The sequence below is a fragment of the Pantherophis guttatus genome, chromosome 7 (assembly GCF_059756535.1).
Source record: "Pantherophis guttatus breed Tessera chromosome 7, ASM5975653v1, whole genome shotgun sequence".
NCBI lineage: Eukaryota > Metazoa > Chordata > Lepidosauria > Squamata > Colubridae > Pantherophis > Pantherophis guttatus.
The window spans coordinates 92369065-92388425 of NC_142069.1; the positions used below are offsets into that span (position 1 = coordinate 92369065).

The window sequence follows — 19361 nt, forward strand, 5'->3', positions numbered from 1 at the left end:
ACATGAGCCTTCCTTAGGAAAGATACGGAAACAAAAAAACAACAACTGTAAATAGACAACAAAACATAGAAGGTATATTAACAAATGACCTCTTTTATGAACATTAGAATGTTGTAGAAAAGAATTTGGCAGCCGTCAGTCATGCCTCCGTTAACATTGGCTGACAGAGAAGTTCGACGCCAAGTCCGGTGAGGCGATTTAAAGCCAGGAGAAACAAAACTTGGGAGCGTGTGCTAGAAGCCACAGAAGAAAAACACAAAAGAGGTTCCACCTATCGCAGGTGGAATGATCACCTGGTCCGTTAGTAAAGCAGAGGGAAAACTTGAAAAACCAGAGTGACATTCTTCAAGCACTTCCTCTTCTCAGGGAAGGGAGCCAGAGAGCTGTTCTTATGAGCCACAACCTAAGAATACTGGAAAACGGCACCCGTTATGTGCCAAGAGCAGTTCCTTGACCTGCTGCTTGCAGGTCAAGGAACTCGGGTCAAAGGCCTTGAGCGTGGCAATTTTGGGGTGAAGGCAATAGGCCAGGGGTTACTTATGAAGAGGAACCTTCATGATCCATCCTGAAGTCAGGATCCGAAAGCTACAGGCCAACAGCTGTGGATGATTTAAATATGTTAAAACCAATCTAATGAGACCCGGTAGAACTAAACTTCCAGATCCATAGTGGCCTATTGAATAACAATAATAACTTTGATAAAATATTGACTTTCGCCAACTGCACACTGCTAAAAGAATAAGTTTGAGGCTAGTAACATTGGTTGGTCTCGAGCCACAGGCTGGTGGGCTCCAAACTCTGCAGGAAAGGCATGAAAAGCCTCTGAAATGAGGCTTATTCTATCACAACGGAAGGATGGAGTGACATAAATGTCCCCTGGGCTTCCATGTCTTTCCTTGGAACGAATGCCCCAGTGCTTCACATCAACTCCCGGTGGGTCTGTCTGAAGAACGAGGCCATCACGAGAACTTAATTTGGAACCCCAGACGGTGCCCGTTTCATCGTTGGATGGATACACTTGGCTTTCAGAATCCCTAAGCGGGCAGACCCTGTAAGTGAATGATTGCCCAGGCACTTCCCCCCCCCCTTTTTAATGCTAACTGTAAACAATATGAAAAAGGTGACATTTTATGCTCCTGCGGCCAGTTTTTCCAAAAGCTAGGACCTAAATATTGGGCACAAATCAATATTTAGGGAGGCAGGTTTTAATCACACAGCGTTAGAGGTAGTTCATCATGAATAATGGGAAAAGCCAACGTTTCTGTGTGGGAATACGGACATCCGTTTTTTTTTAATGGAAAAGGAAGGTGTGCTCCAGTATTTATGGCCGGGCAACGCTTCATTACTATGGCAAAACACCGGTGGGACTACCATCGTTCATGCATTCCAGAATTTGTTGATTTGTTCATCAAAAATGGCAGTTGGCTAAGGAGAAAAACCTTCCATGAAAACGAGAGTCCTTGTGCAAACTGTGTGATTAGAAACTGTAACTTGTCTCCTGGAATCAGCCTGAAGATTCATCATCATCTGCTTAAAAATGGAAAAAAATGCTTGAAATCCCTTTTTAAATAAATAAATAATTTATTGTCAGTTATTTATTTAAAAAGGGATTTTTCCCACTCCCAGATGCTCTCTAGTCCTACTGTTTGCAGTTAGAGCATAAATGTTTGTATTTTGTACATATAAACGTGTGTATGTGTGTATATATGTCTATATACCATATTTTTTGGAGTATAAGACGCACCTACCTTTTTTGGGGAGAAAAACAAGAAGAAAAAAATCTGCCGCTGCCTCCCAGCAATTTGCCTCCTTGCAGCAAACAGCCAAGGCTGAAAATGGGGACCACGGAGGTAGCAATAGCAATCCCTGCAGCCTGAAACAGCTGATGGTCTGCCAATCCAACCGACAATCAGCTGCTTGTGCTAATCAGGCTGTGCTGAAGCTGAAATGGGCTGTTTGCTGTTAGGAGGTAAAATTGCTAGGAAGCAAAGGGCAAAGGGGGGGGGGGCGACATTCGGTGTATAAAACGCACCCAAATTTTCACCCTCTTAAGGGGGAAAAATGCATCATACTCCGAAAAATACGGTTATGTATATACATGTACACACACACGTACACACACACACATATATAAGGATACACATGAATCTGTACACATGAATACACACACACACACACACACACACAAAGTTTATATGTACAAAATACAAAAACATTTTGTATTACATTTTTTACAAAATACAAAAACATATATATATATATATAAAACATTTTAAACGTCATTGTAAAGCTATTTAGGGAGGCAGAAGCTTCTGGATCTGGCTGCTCCCTCCCCGTCAGTGGAGATTTTCTCCAGCTGCCAGCTTTTGGTAGAGACTGCAGAGTTGCTGAGGTTTGGGAATCTCGGCCCCGGGAGTAGGCGGCACTTCAAAATCCGAAGAGCTCTGAGAGTCAACCGTTTGGACCTCTGGCCTCCCTTCTGGCTCGGTCCTCTCCTCTATTGGTTCGCTTTGATTGGGAGCTGCCCCTGCGCCCCAACCTCTGCCTCTGCCTTCCAAGGGAACGTGCTCTGCGGAAGAGGCACCCCGATCTAAAGCTTGGCAGCTGTTTGGCAAGTCCGTTTTTTTCTCTCCTGCAGGGAGATGAGGTAGGCAGACGGCCATCCTTTCAGTCCTTCCCTTGGAAGGGCTGAACTCCATGAAATTCCTTCGCTCCTGGGAGGAAACGAGGACGGTGTCGGCTTGGCTGTCCCACCCTTGGCTGCCCTGCTCAGAGATGTGGGTGGACTGAGAGGAATCCTGAGAAGAGATGTGAGTCGAGTCGCTCAGATCCTCATCGTTGAAGGGGCCACCGGGAGAAGGCGTCTCGGTTGAGCCTGTGCAAGGCAGGTGGCCCTCGTGGTCAGACGTCTCGGGGTCTTCTGAAGGACGTCTAAAGAAACTCTCCCACTTTGGCACTTCCGAGTTAGCTTGCGGTTGGTCTTCATTGGGCTTCCCGGGACTTGTTGAACCCACAAGATTGTTGTGGGGCTGCAAATCTTCAACCAAGTCTGTCCCCGGTGATGGAGTTCCAGGAAGAGCCGTCTCCTTCTCAGCTTGTTCTTCCTCCTCCTCCTCTTCCTCCTCCTCCTCACCATTCGATTCTTCGCACTCCACAAAATCAACCTGCAAAGAGGTAGGCACCGGAGAGGCCTTACGACCGTGGTCTTCTTCGCGATTTGGGGAAAGAGGCTTGCTCTCCCCGGGGCCGATCTCTGGCAGTTGTTTTGGAACCTTGCAATTTGTGGGAATCAGTCCAGAGTCAAAGAGATCGTCATCATCACTACCACCATCTGTCCAAAAAAACCCAAAATATTTAGAGATTAACAGAGTCGGAAGGGACCTTGTAGGTCATCTAGTCCAACCCCCCCACCCAAGCAGGAGACTCTACACCATTTCTGACAAATAAATGGCAGTCCAATCTTTTCTTGAAAGCTTCCAGGGATGAAGCTCCCACAACTTCCGAAGGCAACTTCTGCTCCATCGGTTGATGGTTCTCACTGTCAGGAAATTCCTCCGTATTTTCTAGGTTGAGTCTCTCCTTGGTCAGTTTCCATCCATTATTCCTTGTCTGGCCTTCAGGTGCTTTGGAGAATAGGTTGACCCCCTTCCTCCTCTCTGGGGCAGCCCCTCAAATATTAGAAGATGCTCTCCTGTCTCCCCTGGTCCTTCTCTTCACTAGACTAGCCATGCCCAGTTCCTGCAACCGTTCATCGTATGTTTTAGTCTCCAGTCCCCTCATCATCCTGGTTCCAACCCCCACCCAACCCCCACTCTGCATTCTTTCTGGAGTCTCAACAGCATATATATATATATATATATATATTCAGTGATTTTGGGCCAGTTGTTATCTCAGCTTAAACCCATCACACAGGGAAAAAAAACCCTGGAAGATGAAGGACCAGGTGGGCGCTTTGAAGGTGAGGCCAAAAATCAAATTAACAAAATGTCTATGGAGATTTTCCGTCCTCCAGGTCACAGTTGTCCCAAAGGTGCCTTTTTTTCAAGAGGCAACTGGACTTTCTGCTTTTTCTTTGAAGACTTTTCACTTCTCATCTAAGGAGCTTCTTGGATGAGAAGCGAAACATCTTCAAAGAAAAAGCAGGAAGTCCAGTTGAAAAAGCACCTTTGGGACAAATTAACCAAAGATTACATCAAGACCAGTGTTTTAAAGATGTGTGGACATCAGTTCCCAGAATTCCTTCGGGAGTTGGGCAGCACAGAAATGCGATAAATTAAATTAAATTATTAAATTAAATTAAATTAAATTAAATTCCGTAGCCAACATATCTTTGGCTGGGGAATTCTGGGGTCTTGCAGACCACACACGTCTTAAAATAGCCAAGGATGAAAGACCACATCAAACCGCAAGGGGAAACATCGGGCACATATTATCACATGTGTTGGATGTGTGCAAAGGCAAAAAACTACTGGATGAAAATACATACAAGGTTAGAAAAAATGTTAAAGCAACACACAGATTATAAACCAGAAATATTTCTGTTAGGCATAATACCGGAAACATATGATATAGGGAATATATACTTAATATTGCATGTCTTAACAGCAGCAAGAACTGTATATGCATGGCACTGGAAAAACAAGGAACCACCCATGGAAGAAGATTTAATTTAAAAAAATACTAGATTGTGCAGAAATGGATAGGCTGACATTAAAGATAAAAGATAAAGAATACTTTCAAATGTGGAACTTATTTTATCAATGGTTGATCAACAGAAGTAGAAATTAGAAAAATACTATTATGTATGTCTTATGTTTAATATATTATTATATTGTATACAATTAGATAAATTGACCCAGACAATACGCTGTTCGTAAAGCACTTATGTATGTTAAGGAAAAATATATAACTGTTAAAAAAAAAGTGGCAAGGGGAAAGAAGGTTGATCTTTTCAACTTACTGGTGTCCAGAAGCTCCAAGGCCCTCGGTCTCTTCAGCAGGCCGAGAGGTTTATAAGTTGGCCGGTTATTTGGCCTGTACTTCCTGCAGAAAGGCTTCAGGCTGAGGAGGGGAAAGAAGGGCCCAACTTTACAAAGTGATTATTAAAATCTTACCAGGGGAGAAAAACACCAAATACTGAACCGGAAACGAATCATGTCGTCTTTACTTAATTTTAGAGAAATTTAAAAGTGAACAGAATCAAATTTAGACTGTCATCTGGATGCTCCAATTTTGGAATCCAGCATTTGGTTCGGAAAACGCTACCTTTACATTAAAAGATGGCAAGCCCTTATCAAAATAGTTTTTGATAAAAGTAACCAATGGAGGGGGAACGCGGTGACTCAGTGGCTAAGACGCTGAGCTTGTCGATCGAAAGGTCGGCAGTTCAGCGGTTCGAATCCCTAGTGCCGCATAACGGGGTGAGCTCCCGTGACTTGCCCCAGCTTCTGCCAACCTAGCAGTTCGAAAGCACGTAAAAAATGCCAGTAGAAAAATAGGGACCACCTTTGGTGGGAAGGGAACAGCGTTCCGTGCGCCTTTGGCATTGAGTCATGCCGGCCACAGGATCATGGAGACGTCTTCAGACAGCGCTGGCTCTTCGGCTTTGAAACAGAGATGAGCACCGCCCCCTAGAGTCGGGAACGACTAGCACATATGTGCGAGGGGAACCTTTACCTTTACCTGATGGAAAAGTTTAATAAAGGACGGCTTGATGTGGATTCCATTACAGGTAGCCTTTCACTTAACAGCGGTTACAGAACCTGGTTGTAAGTTGTGATGGCCATAAAATGAATCGGTCACATGATCGACTTGGAATTATCTTTTTTTTTTTTGCAGTGGCCGTTAAGCGAACACAGCAGTCGTAAACTGAAACGACGGTTTGCTGTTGGTGCAGTTTGGTGGAAAACGAAGTAAAAACTGCTTTTCAGAAAAACCATCATAAAGTGACCGTCGGACATGGCAAATGGACACAAACGTGGCCCGGTGGCCGAGCCCCCAAAATCTGATCACACAACTATGGGGAGAGGCAGCCATCGCTGGAACTTCAAAATTCAGGTTGTGAGTGGCTTCCCAGGAAATTCGCTGTAATTTTGAACAGTTGCTAGCTGACCAGGTTGCAAACTGAACACTTTATTTGTATTATGGAGGGGGGAAAAAAATTAAAGACAGAACACTCACTTTTCTTCCACTTTGTCCTTGGTTGACCCCATTGGAATCACGTTGGGGTAGACATTCACCGGGCAAATGTAGCTCAAGAAATCTTGGATCTAGAATGGAGGATTGAGGAAAAAAAAGGAGGCATTGATAATATTTAATGTCTTGCCTTAATTTCTTGTACTTATGATTTGCAACGACTTTAAGAAGTACGGAGGGACTAAGAACAGTTTGTTTAGTGACCGTTTCTAAGTTACAACGGCGCTGAAAAATGTGACTATCTTTCACATTTAGGACCTTGGCAGCCTCCCCGTGGTCACGTGATCAAAATTCAGGAGCTTGGCAGCTGGTTTCATAGTTACGACGGTTGTATCCCAGGGTCACGTCATCCCCTTCTGCGACCTTCTGACAAGCAAAGTCAACCAAGCTATTAACTTAAGAACTGCAGGGATTCTCTGAATAACCGTGGCAAGAAAGAGTCATAAATGGAGCAAAGCTCACTTAACAGATGTCTCACTTAACAACAGAAATGTTGGGCTCAATTGTGGCCGTAAAACGAGGACTACCTGTAATTCGTAACATGCACACAATGATTTTTCATAAGGCGAGATGAGTCGCTCGTAAGTCCAACAAATCAATAAAATCTTTGCCAATGGTGACTGTGTTGTACGGGGAACGCAATTTAACAAAAGGGCAACTACGTACCTCGCAATAAGAAGAGTGAAACGAGAAGCAAGCTCTGTAGGAACTCATTCCGGCCCTAAACACAAGGCATAAATTTAAATTCGTTTCCTCTGCTGTTGATCAAAACAAGATTAAAAGCATGCTTTTTTTTTGCAGCCATCTTCCTTACACCCGTGTCCTTCCCAGAGGAACGTGGTTTCCTCTTGAGGACCATAATAATTGAACAGACATCTGGAAGACTAGAGATGTTCTTCTAAAGCGTCAATCTTCTAAAGGAATCTTAGTCAATTTGTGACCTTCCGAAGTGAAAGGAATTTGATTTTGGGTGAAAAACAGTCTTCTAAACAAGCTTAATCTTGAATATGATCTGGCACTTTTAACAAGAAGATGCAAGGATGAACCATAAAAAATATTCCTCACTTGCCTGTATCTTTTAAACCTTCTATCAAGCAATTTTTTTAGTTCGTTTTCTCTAAAACTCCTAAACATTAGCGCTTGAATAAGTGCTAATTTACATTCTGTTGTCACCTCAAATAAACCAGGAAAAATCTATGTGTATATTGTAAAGGGCAGGATGAAAGGAGAAACAAAAATACAGAAGACCTTTTTACTTTGAACCAGTTTAAATCACTAGAACCACCTGAACTGCACCTCCAAAGTAGTGAAGGAAACGGCTGGTAATGAAGCGAAATTATATCAGCTAGACCTTACTTAGGTTAACTGATAATAAAAGAAGAGCTAAATCAATTGCTATGAAGTTCAAAAGTTGAAAGCTTTTGTTGTCGTTGTACATCATGTATACAATGAAATTGGTTTAGCCTCTACTGCAAGAATACAAGACAACATGAATAATATAAAGAATAATCCTTATACAAGTAGTTAGGAAAAAAAAAACCTAGAAGTATCAATGAGAGATAGGGATAAACTGCTAATTTTGTGGAGTCCCTGGTGCTTTCTGAGCTTGGTGCTTTTCTTCCGGACATCTCATTACCCAAGTAGGGAACATCATCAGTGCTAGAAGGGAGTGGTGTTTGCATCTTCTAGAACTGATGATGTTCCCTAGTTGGGTCACGAAATGTCTTCAAGAAAACCACCAAGCTCAGAGAGCACCAAGGACCCACAGTTCTCCTCCTCCTTTTTCCCTTCCTCCTCCTTCTCCTCCTCCTCCTTCCTTCTAGCACTGATGATGTTATCTAGATGGGTCACGAAATGTCTGCAAGAAAGCCACCAAGCTCAGAGAGCACCAAGGACCTCACAGTTCAACCCCGAGCTGCCAATATTCTCTTCGAATGCTAATTTTGGGAAATTAAAACATACGCTGCCCTCACCTCATGATCACGTTGCTTTTCCGTGTCCTCTCTCCAAACCACATGGTGGATGGCTTGACACTGATAACACGCAACTCGTGTCCGTTCTGGGAAGTCATTCCACACGGCAGTCTGTTCCCGCGGTACATTTCGTAATCCTAATGGACAGATAACACCTCGTCAGATCGTGGCTAAAAGTCTACGGAGATTCTCAATCACCTACTCGCACCTACTATCTGGAACGAGCTCCCCCCGGAGATATGGAGGATCCCGGATCTGCGTACCTTCCGTCGCGCGCTCAAGACTTTCTTATTTCATCAAGCTGGCCTGACCTAAATTTTTCTCCTTTTTAAATGGAAATTTTAAATTTGGTTTTAAATTATTGGGGTTTTAAATTTGTTCAGCCAAATTATTTAATTCGTTTTATTCTATTTTAAATTTTGTATTTATATGTTTTATTCTATGGCTGTTCACCGCCCTGAGTCCTTCGGGAGTAGGGCGGTATACAAATTCAATAAGTAAGTAAGTAAGTAAGTAAATAAATAAATAAATAAAAAATCATCCAGGTCCTGGTTATCCCAAAAGTGGTGTTTTTTTTTTTTTCCAAGAGGCAACTGGACTTTATGGGGGGGTTTTTTTGAAGACGTTTTGCTTCTCATCCAAGAAGCTTCTTCAGCTCTGACTGGATGGTGAGGAACGGAAGGATTTGTATTCCTTGCAGACCAAGCTGGTCATCTGCATCCTTTGAGAGGGTCATTGAGGCCACTTGGAGGTTTATCTGAGTGGTGCAAATGGATGTGGAGCCTTCTGGGCTGCAGGATGTTTCCAAAAGGCAAGTGGACTTGTGTTTTTTCTTTTTCGTTTGAAAACATTTCACTTCTCATCTGAAGAAGCTCCTTGGATGAGAAGAGAAACATCTTCAAAGAAAAAACGAAATCCATTCGCCTTTTGACAAAAGCATCTTTGGGGATATTAGTACAATAGTGGCCTCAGGTCACTGTCAATGATTCTATACCACATGGTTTTCATTTCATCATCTCCACGTTGTCTTCCACCAGAGGGAAGGCTTTCATCAATTAGCAGGAAGGCAACCCTCATTTTTTTTAAAAAAAGAGATACATACCCTCGGATGGCGACATGCGTGAATCTGGGTACGCCGATTGGTGGTAACATGGTAGAGAATTTCCGGCATGTTTTTAAACATGTCCAACTTGTTCACATGCACCTAGGACAGGAGAGTCATAAAAAAGGGTATTTTAGGCAACTTGGAAAAGAGACAAGCGAAAACACTAGCAATCATTTTTCAACAACATATTGGAAGAGAATTTCTTGGCTAATTGGTGGAGAATGTAGAATGTAATGTAGAACGAACTCTAAGGCAGGTTACTAAATCAGCCATAACTCTGTTTTCATCCCGTGGATTAAAAAACAAAACAGAACCACCAAGCATCCTCACTGTGTTTGAAACGCGAGTGAGCCTGATCCAGACCGATCCGTAACCTGCCATTGCAAGGCAAAAGTTTGGTGCTCTCTGAGTTTGGTTGTTTTCTTGCAGATGTTTAATTACCCAGCTAGGGAACGTTGTGGCTGCTAGAGCTCTGGATAATGAAAGGTTTGCAAGAAAACATCCAGCCTCAGAGAGCACCAAAGATCCCAGTTCAAACCTGAGCCACAAATATTATCTCCTGTTGGTAAAATATTGTCAGCTTGAACACTTTGAGGGAAAAAACACCCAGGAAGCAAAACCAATTGCTAAGTAAAACAAATCTTGAAATAGGGCTGCTATGTTCGTATTCAACTTGTGAGTTGCAAGACTGCCTCTGACTGACCACAAGGAACAGAGTTTCCCAACCATGGCAACTTGAAGCCAAGAGCTCAGATGGCGGAGTGGTTAGCATGAAGGATTGCATGCTGACTCTGCCCACTGCCAGCAGTTCGATTCTCACTGGCTCAAGGTTGACTCAACCTTCCATCCTTCCGAGGTGGATAAAATGAGGACCCAGATTGTTGGGAGCAAGAGGCTCACTCTGTAAACTGCTTAGAGAGGGCTGTAAAAGTACTATGAAGCGGTATATAAATCTAAGTGCTATTGCTAATCTGTATTCCCTCCCTCCCTTCCTCTTCTATTCCCTTTCTCATTCTCCTTCCTGGTGGCGCAATGGTCAGAATGCAGCATTGCAGGCTGACTCTGCCAACAGTCAGCAGTGCAATCCTGGCCAGCTCAAGGTTGACTCAGCCTTCCATCCTTCCGAGGTCGGTAAAATGAGGACCCAGATGGTTGGGGGCATTTTGCTGACTCTGTAAAACTGCTCAGAAAGGGCTGTAGAGCAGTATGAAGCGGTATATAAGTCTAAGTAAATAAGTAAATGAAGGAGCCTTGGTGGCGCAGCAGACTAAAGTGCTGTTAAGTAGCACTTAGCTGCCAGCTGCCTGCAATTACTGCAAATTCAAATCTCACCAGGCTCAAGGTTGACTCAGCCTTCCATCCTTTCTAAGGTAGGTAAAATGAGGACCCAGATTGTGGGGGCAATAAGCTGACTTTGTATAAAAAAGAACACCGCTTACGGGGGGCCGAAAGCGCTACTAAGCAGGTATATACAAAAGTATGAAGGCTATTGCTTAACGCATTGTAAGCCGCCCTGAGTCTCCGGAGAAGGGCGGCATATAAATCGAACCAATAAATAAATAAGTGCGATTGCTATTAAGATCTGTGGATTTCCCCCCACAGCTGGTTTGGGAATTCTGGGAGTCGAAGTCTACATGTCTCCTGTTTAGAAAAGACTCAACCTAGAGACGCCGTCTTACCTTGATCCCAAGCTCTTCGCTGAGATTTGTGAATAAATACTCATATCCATAAGCCGCTTTGCAATTCAACCAGACCATGTGATAGGGACTCTGGACCACCCAGCTTCGGACTAATTCCATCAGCCCCTTCATACAGTCTTCCTGATGTGAAAAAGAGTACATACGATGGTTTTAACTTCAATGCAATGATACCACACACTTGAGTTGAATTCTTTTATCCCCCCCCCCATTGAATTAATGCAGATAAGCACCATATGCCTGTTTTTCAAATATGAAGTCACTTTACTACAAATGTTAAGCAAAATTTCCTTCGAAGTGAGCTTGATGACTAAGTGATGGTTAAAAACTTTCTTTTAAAGCAGGGAAAAACAATCGGATTATCTATTGGGGCATTCCCAAATAATTAATAAGGAATAAGGAGTGTGGACAAGATGCAAGGATCCATCATCTAGAACAGAAGTCTTCAAACTTGGCAGCTTTAAGACTTGTGGGCTTCAACTCCCAGAATTCTCCAGCCAGCATAGCTGAACTCCACAAGTCTTAAAGCTGCCAAGTTTGAAGACCTCTGTTCTAGAATAAGGCAAAATTGAGCTCTAATTGTAATTTAGACATTTCTTGCTTGCAATATTCAGCAATCTAACACAGGATAAGCCTGAATTAATCATGTTGCATTGGGAAGGTCTAAATTGGCTAGATGGCTGCCCAAATCATTAATTTGTATAGATGGGAACTGAATATTTGAATTGCAAAGAGTTTTAAGTGGAATTATCACAATCAGCAGCACAGCAAGCCAAACTGCACCACAAATAGGAAGATAGTTAAAATTGTATTGCTATCCCTGTTGGCTGCAACGAAATGCGTGCATGTAATTTATTTCATAAGGTTCATACATTTATGCTTCAAGGCACGCTTATTTTTATCTTCATTACTAGGGTGTGAAATGTATTCATTTACATATTATACACCATTAGCATTCAAGAGTGGAATGTTATCTTCTCATCTTACTTACCCGGCTTGGTATTTGATAATATTTGCGATCAAAGAACGTGGTGTCTAAATAGACACTCTGGATGTCCTTCACTCTGAAAAGAGAATGGCAGTATTGGTAGAGTAGTCCTTGACTTATGACCACAGTTGGGGTCCAGAATTTCTGTTGCTAAGCAGGGCGGTTCAGTGAGTTGTGGCAGATCCGATGGCCATTTTTGCCACGGTTGTTAAGCGAATCGCAAATAGTCCTTAAACAGTCCTTCCCCCTATCGCAGTGTTTCTCAACCTTGGAAGCTTGAAGATGGGTGGACTTCAACTCCCAGAATTCCCCCAGCCAGCGTTGCTGGCTGGGGGAATTCTGGGAGTTGAAGTCCACCCATCTTCAAGCTTCCAAGGTTGAGAAACACTGTCTTATTGGCTTTGCATGTTAGGAAGGTTGCAGACGGTAATCACATGACCCTGGGATCATGCATCTGAATTTTGGTCATGGGACCGTGGGAATGCCCGTTGTAAGTGTGAAGACTAGTCGTAAATCACTTTTTCCTGTTGTAATTCTAAATGGTCGCTAAATGAATTGTTGTAAGACTAGGAGTACCCATCTTGCATCTGACATAATTATGTCAGCTATACGTTAATTCGTAAGGTTTATGTCAGGATCTGGAATAGTGGTGTGGTGGCCTAGAGGTGGAGCTCTCGCCTCACAATCAGGAGGCTGTGGGTTCGATCCTAAGTAGAGGCAGATATTTCTCTCTCTGGGCACACTGAGAATATGTCTGCTGAACAAAACTCCACATTGGCGACAGGAAGGGCATCCGGCCAGTAAACACTCAGCTCCATTCAGTTTGCCCAGACTCCACCCCAATGGAAGGGATTATGGTGTCTTTAAAAAGAGATGACGATGTCAGGATATGGAATATTATATTTGCTTTTACAAAATGATTTCTTGAGAAGGAAAAGCAGGACATTTATTTTCAAGCTTCTCTTGACTGAGATGAGAATTGGAAGCCACGTGGACTCTGGTTCAAGGACCCGGATCTCTTTTAAGTAATTCTTTTTTTTTTTGCAAGAACCAGGAACGCCATTGAGAAAGAATTCTACCATAAAATGCAAGCAAGCCCGGTTGATAGGAAAATCCATGGTCCATTTTCCCACGCCTTTCTCCCACCTGCACGATGCCACAGGTGGCAAACCCCATCGTGCTGGTGGGCGGGAGGGACAGTGGCCACTGATCCCTTGTTATTGGAAGAGACCAGGTAAGGTAGATCAATTTTATTGTCACGTTTCGGCGTAAAGAATGGCGCACATTAAAATGAAATTCCAATGACTCGGGTCTTTGCTTCTGACCTTGTCAGAACCGACCCACTCGCTGATTACCGTATTTTTTGGAGTATAAGACACACTTTTTTCCCCTCCTAAAAGAGGCTGAAAATTTGGATGCGTCTTATACTCCGAATGTAGCCCCACCCTCCCGCTGGCCTCCACGTGTCCTCTTCCTGGCTGCAGAGATTGCCACCAACAATGGCTTGTGTTTTTGGGCTCCGCGCGTCGTGTTTTCAGTCTCCAAACGCCCCCTTTGAGAGCCCTTCAAGGCTGCGGGGATCGCCAAAGCACTTTGTGGATCACCGCCCAAAAATGCGACTAGTTTGGAGGCTGAAAACGCGACGTGTGGTGCCCAAAATGACTACCGTTACAGCTGCTGCCTTCTCTTACCCCTTTCGCACTTCGCTTGCTTTAGTCACTGGAGCTCCCTCCGACGCGAGTGAAGCGATCTTCTGTGCTTTGCCTGCTTTTCTAATTGCTGTTCCCTCCAACGATCAGCTGTGCTTTAGAAGTTGTTTTTTTAGCCCCAACCAGCCCCAACCTCAAAACCAGCGAGCGAACTAATGTGCTGAAGCTGACCAGGCTAAGGATGCTAGCCAGATGTTTTCCTCCCCAAAAACTAAGCTGCGTCTTATACTCCGAAAAATACGGTATATACTGCGACTGTGTTTGCAGGGAGTGGTAAATTTATTTATTTATTTATTTATTTATTTATTTATTTATTTATTTATTTATTATATTTCTATACCGCCTTTCTCCCGTAGGACTCAAGGCGGTGTACAGTCAAGAAAAATATAGACACACAAACATCATAAAATTGCTAATTAAAATTATTACTTAGTTTGGTCAATGAAATAAAACCCAGAATTAGACAACATTTAAAAAAAAAATCATTCACATGTTCGTATGTTTAGCCCCGCCTGTTGGAACATCAGGGTCTTGAGGGCACGGCGGAAAGCACGGAGATCAGGGATATTCCGTATCTCCGGGGGGCAGTTCATTCCAAAGGGTTGGAGCCCCCACAGAGAAGGCCCTCCCCCTGGGAGTCGCCAGTCGACATAATTTGACTGACGGTACCCTGAGTAGTCCCCCCCCTGTGAGAACGAACTGGTCGGTGGGAGGCTATTGGTGGCAAAAGACGGTCTCATAGGTACCCAGGTCCTAAGCCATGGAGCGCTTTAAAGGTGATAACTAACACCTTGAATCATGGATCCCTCAGCTTTGAAAATTCATCTACTCCTCTGCCAATCATTCAATCAATCAATCAATAGCAAGTGCAGAGAAAGCCCAGAGGTGGATCACCCAAGTGTGCATAAGAGGCTTTTTGTTCCTCATATTATAGGACAGGAGGGAAGTAGCATCCTCCAAGCATCTTTCGCCAGCTAAGTTCAAGACATTCCAACATACTAAAGAGTTGAACTCATTCCTCCATATTGACCCCATGCATGTTACCGAGGTCCCAAAGCAGGGACAATACGCACCTTTTTCTTCATAGGCCTACTACGGGTGGTCCAAGAGGAAGAGCCAGGGGCTTGCCTCACCTGCTTCCTGAATGCAGAAGTTCCATTCGGGCCACTTCTCCTCTGGCGAGTCGGAAATCCCCCGTGTACAAGACAGTCCCATTTTCCCCTTGGAAGAGAAACCTGGTTGGAAACGGATTCTTTCATTATTCACATTCACATATGCTGCTAAACAACCCACGTCCTGTTGGGTCGTTGTTTCAGAGATATTTCCTCACCTAAGCGGAGAAACAGAATGACCAAGGATGGGCAAAAAGGCAGTTAGAGCAGGACAACTTTTGACTTCCTGCTGTCTTCCCCATTGCATTTCCTTGTGGGAAGCTGATAGGCACAGTTGGAAATCTTTTCCTTCCTTCCTTCCCTTTTCCTTCCCTCCCTTTTTCCTTCCTTCCCATTTTCTTCCCTCCCTTTTTCCTTCCTTCCTTTCCTCCTCCTTCCCTTTTCATTCCTTTTCTTCCCTATCTCCCTTTTTCCTTCCTTCCTTCCCCGTTTTCTTCCCTTCCTTCCTTCCCTTTTCCTTCCCATTTCCTTCCCTCCCTTTTTCCTTCCTTCCCATTTTCTTCCCTCCCTTTTTCCTTCCTTCCTTTCCTCCCTCCTTCCCTTTTCATTCCTTTTCTTCCCTATCTTCCTTTTTCCTTCCTTCCTTCCTCGTTTTCTTCCCTTCCTTCCCTTTTCCTTCCCATTTTCTTTCCTCCCTCCCTTCCCCTCCCTAATGAGGGTGAATTAAGCAATTACACTTTGATCCAAATGACATGTGAAAGAATTATGGCAAAAGAAAACAAAATACGCATTTCCATCATTGCTGTTCATTGTCTGATAGGAGAACAAAAGACATACATAACTGATCCTGGGCAATGGCCGGCTGGCAGAAGTGTGACCTCTAGATCTTCTTTCTGGAAAGGAAAAGGTGAAAAAAGAGCTTCAAATTCATTGGATAACAGAAAGGATGGAAAACTCCTGATTTTTATAGTACTTTCTGGTCCCCAATGACGGGCCACAGTTAACAGGAGGCACCTGCTTAGAATTATTTGTCCATTTGTCGAGTATGCAAAACAATTTGAAGTCAAAAATCTTCCAAACATCCCCTTCTGATTCTTATCAGAATTGTTCCAAATTTTACAAAAATAGTGTAAACTCTGAATTGTGGGATTTTGATTTTTTTTATATATATAGATTCCTTCTGTTAATAGTTGGAACAACCATAAGAAACAGCAAAGAAGTGATTTTGTCCTCTCTTGCATTTAAGATTTTCAATTGAATGGCTAGAAAAGGAATTATTTCTTATGGTCGGTCAGTTGGCAATCGACCTTTTGAGCAACCTAAAAAAAGAGACTTAAGGCCTGGATTTCAATGGTTATGCCACCCTCCTGGCGTTCAACAACGTGGCTGCATTTGTGGCTGTTTTCAGTCCTGCATCACGTCACTTGTGTTTTACGATGGGTTAGACATTCACATTAGAAAACTTTAAATACAGGCACATATTTTGATCAAAAAGATAAAGCACTGAGTTTCAAATGAGCGTCTCACCTCTCCTGATGTTTCCTCAATGAGAGAAATTTGAGTCGGTGTTTCAACTTCCAGGGTGACCTAAATCATAGAAACCACAACAGGCAGATCAACGCTGAGAAAGGAGATATATTTATGCAATTCCTAGTGTATTTTTAATACACTAGTATTTATGGGGACACGGTGGCTCAGTGGCTAAGACACTAAGATTGTCGATTGAAAGGTCGCCAGTCCAGCGGTTCGAATCCCTAGTGCCGCGTAACAGGGTGAGCTCCCGTTACTTGTCCCAGCTTCTGCCAACCTAGCAGTTCGAAAGCACGTAAAAAATGCAAGTAGAAAAACAGGGACCGCCTTTGGTGGGAAGGGAACAGCGTTCCATGTGCCTTTGGCATTGAGTCATGCCGGCCACATGACCACGGAGACATCTTCAGACAGCGCTGGCTCTTCGGCTTTGAAACGGAGATGAGCACCGCCCCCTAGAGTCAGGAACGACTAGCACATATGTGCGAAGGGAACCTTTACCTTTTTAGTGTCTTTTTATGACGGGAAGAAGATGTAGGGGGAAACACGGATATGTGTGAAATGCCATGAATGTGAAAATGCAGCATTCTGGTTTGGTAAAAGAATGAACAGAGCAGATCTGCCTGATTAGCCAGGAAGGTTCCACTCCTGTATTTGTTAATATCTTTATTATTTGCAATTATCTTTTCTCAATCATGCCTTCGAGTTCCTCGCCATATAATTCCCAATGCTGTATTTAAGAAAATTCAGTGCAAAAAACCCACTTTTATTATTTTTACAAATAATTCAGGGCAGCGAATATATCCTAAACAGTTTCCTCCTCCTGCTTTCCCAACAACCACCCTGTTAGGCGGGTTGGGCTGAAAGAGACTGGTCCAAAGTCATCCAGATAGCTTTCATATCTAAGGTGGGACTAGAATTCCCAGTCTCCCACTTTCTAGCCTGGTGCCGTATCTACTTAACAATATTATTCTTACACTTTGGTATCTATTATTAATTACTAGAATTGATTATTGCCATTGTAGTGTTTATAGGTCGTAAAGAGGTACAAGAAATGGGTAACTCACAATGTAATTTTCCCAGAATGTGTATCGCGGGCTGGACAGTAGCAATTCTTTTGTCACAGGGGAGCAATACAGGCGGAGTTTCAAGCTTGTAAGATAGAAGCAAAACAAACAAACATGCAATGCCATGTATATTTCAATTTTGGGAGCTGAAGTTCACACATCTTAAAAGTTGGGAAGATTGAGAATAATAGGAAACAATAATGGGAGACAGCTCCATTTCCTGCTGATGAACAATTCAAAAGAACTGCATAAATGAAGAGGCATTTCTGTCTTCTTCCAGCATTCTGATCTCTTATCCAAGCTATTTATTTCATAAGGCATGGAAGCCAATGTCTTCCACAAGGGAAATTTGACAATTGTGTGTAATTGCTAAGTACAGTATGTCAAATTCTGCAACGCAGGCCAGCAAGAATCTACTTCGATTACTTTTTATTTCACTTAATATCGCTTCCTTTGTACAAAGGGAAAAAAATATAGAGAGAAGAAAGATGGCAAGTGAAAGAAATGCTATTGCAATATGCTTTTCGAAGAAATTCGAAAAGAGGTGATTGCAATTTGGAAGCTCCTGTAAGATGCTGTGGAGTCTGTTATTCTAGCAAAATTTAAAAGAAACGGTTCTCTACCTGCATGCCAGCCGTCTTTTCATAGAAGGCGCTTTCAGGCCTTTCATGTGATCTAAATAAAAAATCAACAACAACCTGGTATGAATTAAAATAGTCTCCATACAAATCATTAGAAAAGTATCATGTTAAATACATCAACAAGTTCAACAAGTTTTCCCCGTTTGTAAAATATCGATACCCAGACTGAAAAGGAGGCTTCAGCCTCTGCTGGGCCTTTTAGCAGCCTGTATGTATCTTTTTCTTTTAAAAAATTGATTTAAAACAGTCACCTGATCCTCTTTTGCGACCTTCCGACATACAAAACCAAGGGGGAACCCGGTTCACTTAGCGACCATGTTACTAACTTAACAATTTGCAATGATTCACTTAACAACCGGGGCACGGAAGGCCTTAAAATGGGGAAAAAAACTCGTGTCTCGCTTAGCAACATAAAATTTCGGGGTCCATTGTGGCCATAAGTGGAGGACCACCTGCATGGGCTCGTGTTGTGACCCTGCAAGGGCCAGAAGCGACTTAGCGACTGAACCAGAGCAAAAGAGGCAGAGCTGGGATCTCCTGGTGGTCTCCTTTCCTTCTCCTTTCTCGCCCTTTTCCCAGAACGCCCTCCCCCGCTCACCCTTATGGCAGTGGGAGAGGAAGTAGGCGCGGGCGCGCAGGTTCTCCCGGTCGAAGCGGTCGATGGAGAGGTGGGGATACTCTCGCATCACCCCGCCGAAGCTGCTCATGCTGCCGCCGCCGCCGCCGCCGCCACCGGCTCCTCTTCCGCTTCACACTTCCGCCAGGCTCTTCCCGCCGCCTTCTCATTGGCTGAAGCAGCGCCAATCACAGGGACTCCTTCCCCGGACGCATGCGCATATAGGAACTCGAAGGCGTGGCCCTACTCTCCTTGATCTTAAAAAGACAAGGAGACTCCGCCCAGCCGTCCGAGTTCCCATTTGCGCATGCGTCCGGGTGAGGCTTCTCTGTGATTGGCGCCGCCTCAGCCTATCACAGGAAGGCCTCACATATGCTGGGGGCGAGGGAGGGAATCTGTGACCTGCAGGGTCCTAGTGCGGCATGGGTTAGGGTAGCGGAGCTTTGATGGTCCTTGCATTAAATTGACTAAGTTGTATTTACTCTGAAAAATAGAGAAGGGGAAGGTTGCCACAACCTAAAGTGCGAAAGTACGAGACACAATTTCTATATGGAGCTTCCCTACTCTGAACCCCTCGCTGATAATGATCAACCAATAATACTACGGCAGCGTGGATTGTTTTGGACTACGATTCCCAGAATTCCATCACGTCTGTCACGCTCGCTCGAGCTTCTGGGAACTGTATTTTTAGGACCTAGCGGTGAATAGAACCCGCTGATTGGCCCAAGCAG

At 43.6% G+C, this 19361-nt stretch overlaps 1 protein-coding gene across 2 annotated transcripts; it reads right to left on the bottom strand.

The window, feature by feature from the left end:
- Nucleotides 1-73: 73 nt before the first annotated feature.
- DCLRE1C (DNA cross-link repair 1C) lies at nucleotides 74-18787 on the bottom strand. Of its 2 annotated transcripts, none has more exons than XM_034424843.3 (14): nucleotides 18613-18787; nucleotides 17997-18048; nucleotides 17374-17458; nucleotides 16307-16366; nucleotides 15617-15672; nucleotides 14801-14902; nucleotides 11962-12034; nucleotides 10953-11093; nucleotides 9271-9372; nucleotides 8169-8305; nucleotides 6862-6916; nucleotides 6181-6269; nucleotides 4961-5061; nucleotides 74-3331 (listed from the first exon to the last, which is right to left on the bottom strand). In XM_034424843.3, the coding sequence occupies exons 1-14, from the start codon at nucleotides 18719-18721 to the stop codon at nucleotides 2337-2339; spliced, it is 2157 nt and encodes a 718-aa protein (XP_034280734.2). In that variant the 5' UTR covers nucleotides 18722-18787; the 3' UTR covers nucleotides 74-2336. The 2 variants fall into 2 exon arrangements, with proteins under 2 accessions (XP_034280734.2, XP_034280735.2); XM_034424844.3 differs by lacking the exon at nucleotides 18613-18787 and adding an exon at nucleotides 18266-18369.
- Nucleotides 18788-19361: the final 574 nt, after the last annotated feature.

Excerpts from the sequence above, each read along its gene's own strand:
- DCLRE1C (XM_034424843.3), bottom strand. The coding sequence starts at position 18,721 with ATGAGCAGCTTCGGCGGGGTGATGCGAGAGTATCCCCACCTCTCCATC. Across the intron at positions 17,459-17,996 it reads AAAAGACGGCTGGCATGCAG|CTTGAAACTCCGCCTGTATT; the intron begins GTAGAGAACCGT and ends CTATCTTACAAG. Across the intron at positions 11,094-11,961 it reads ATTATCAAATACCAAGCCGG|GAAGACTGTATGAAGGGGCT; the intron begins GTAAGTAAGATG and ends TTTTCACATCAG.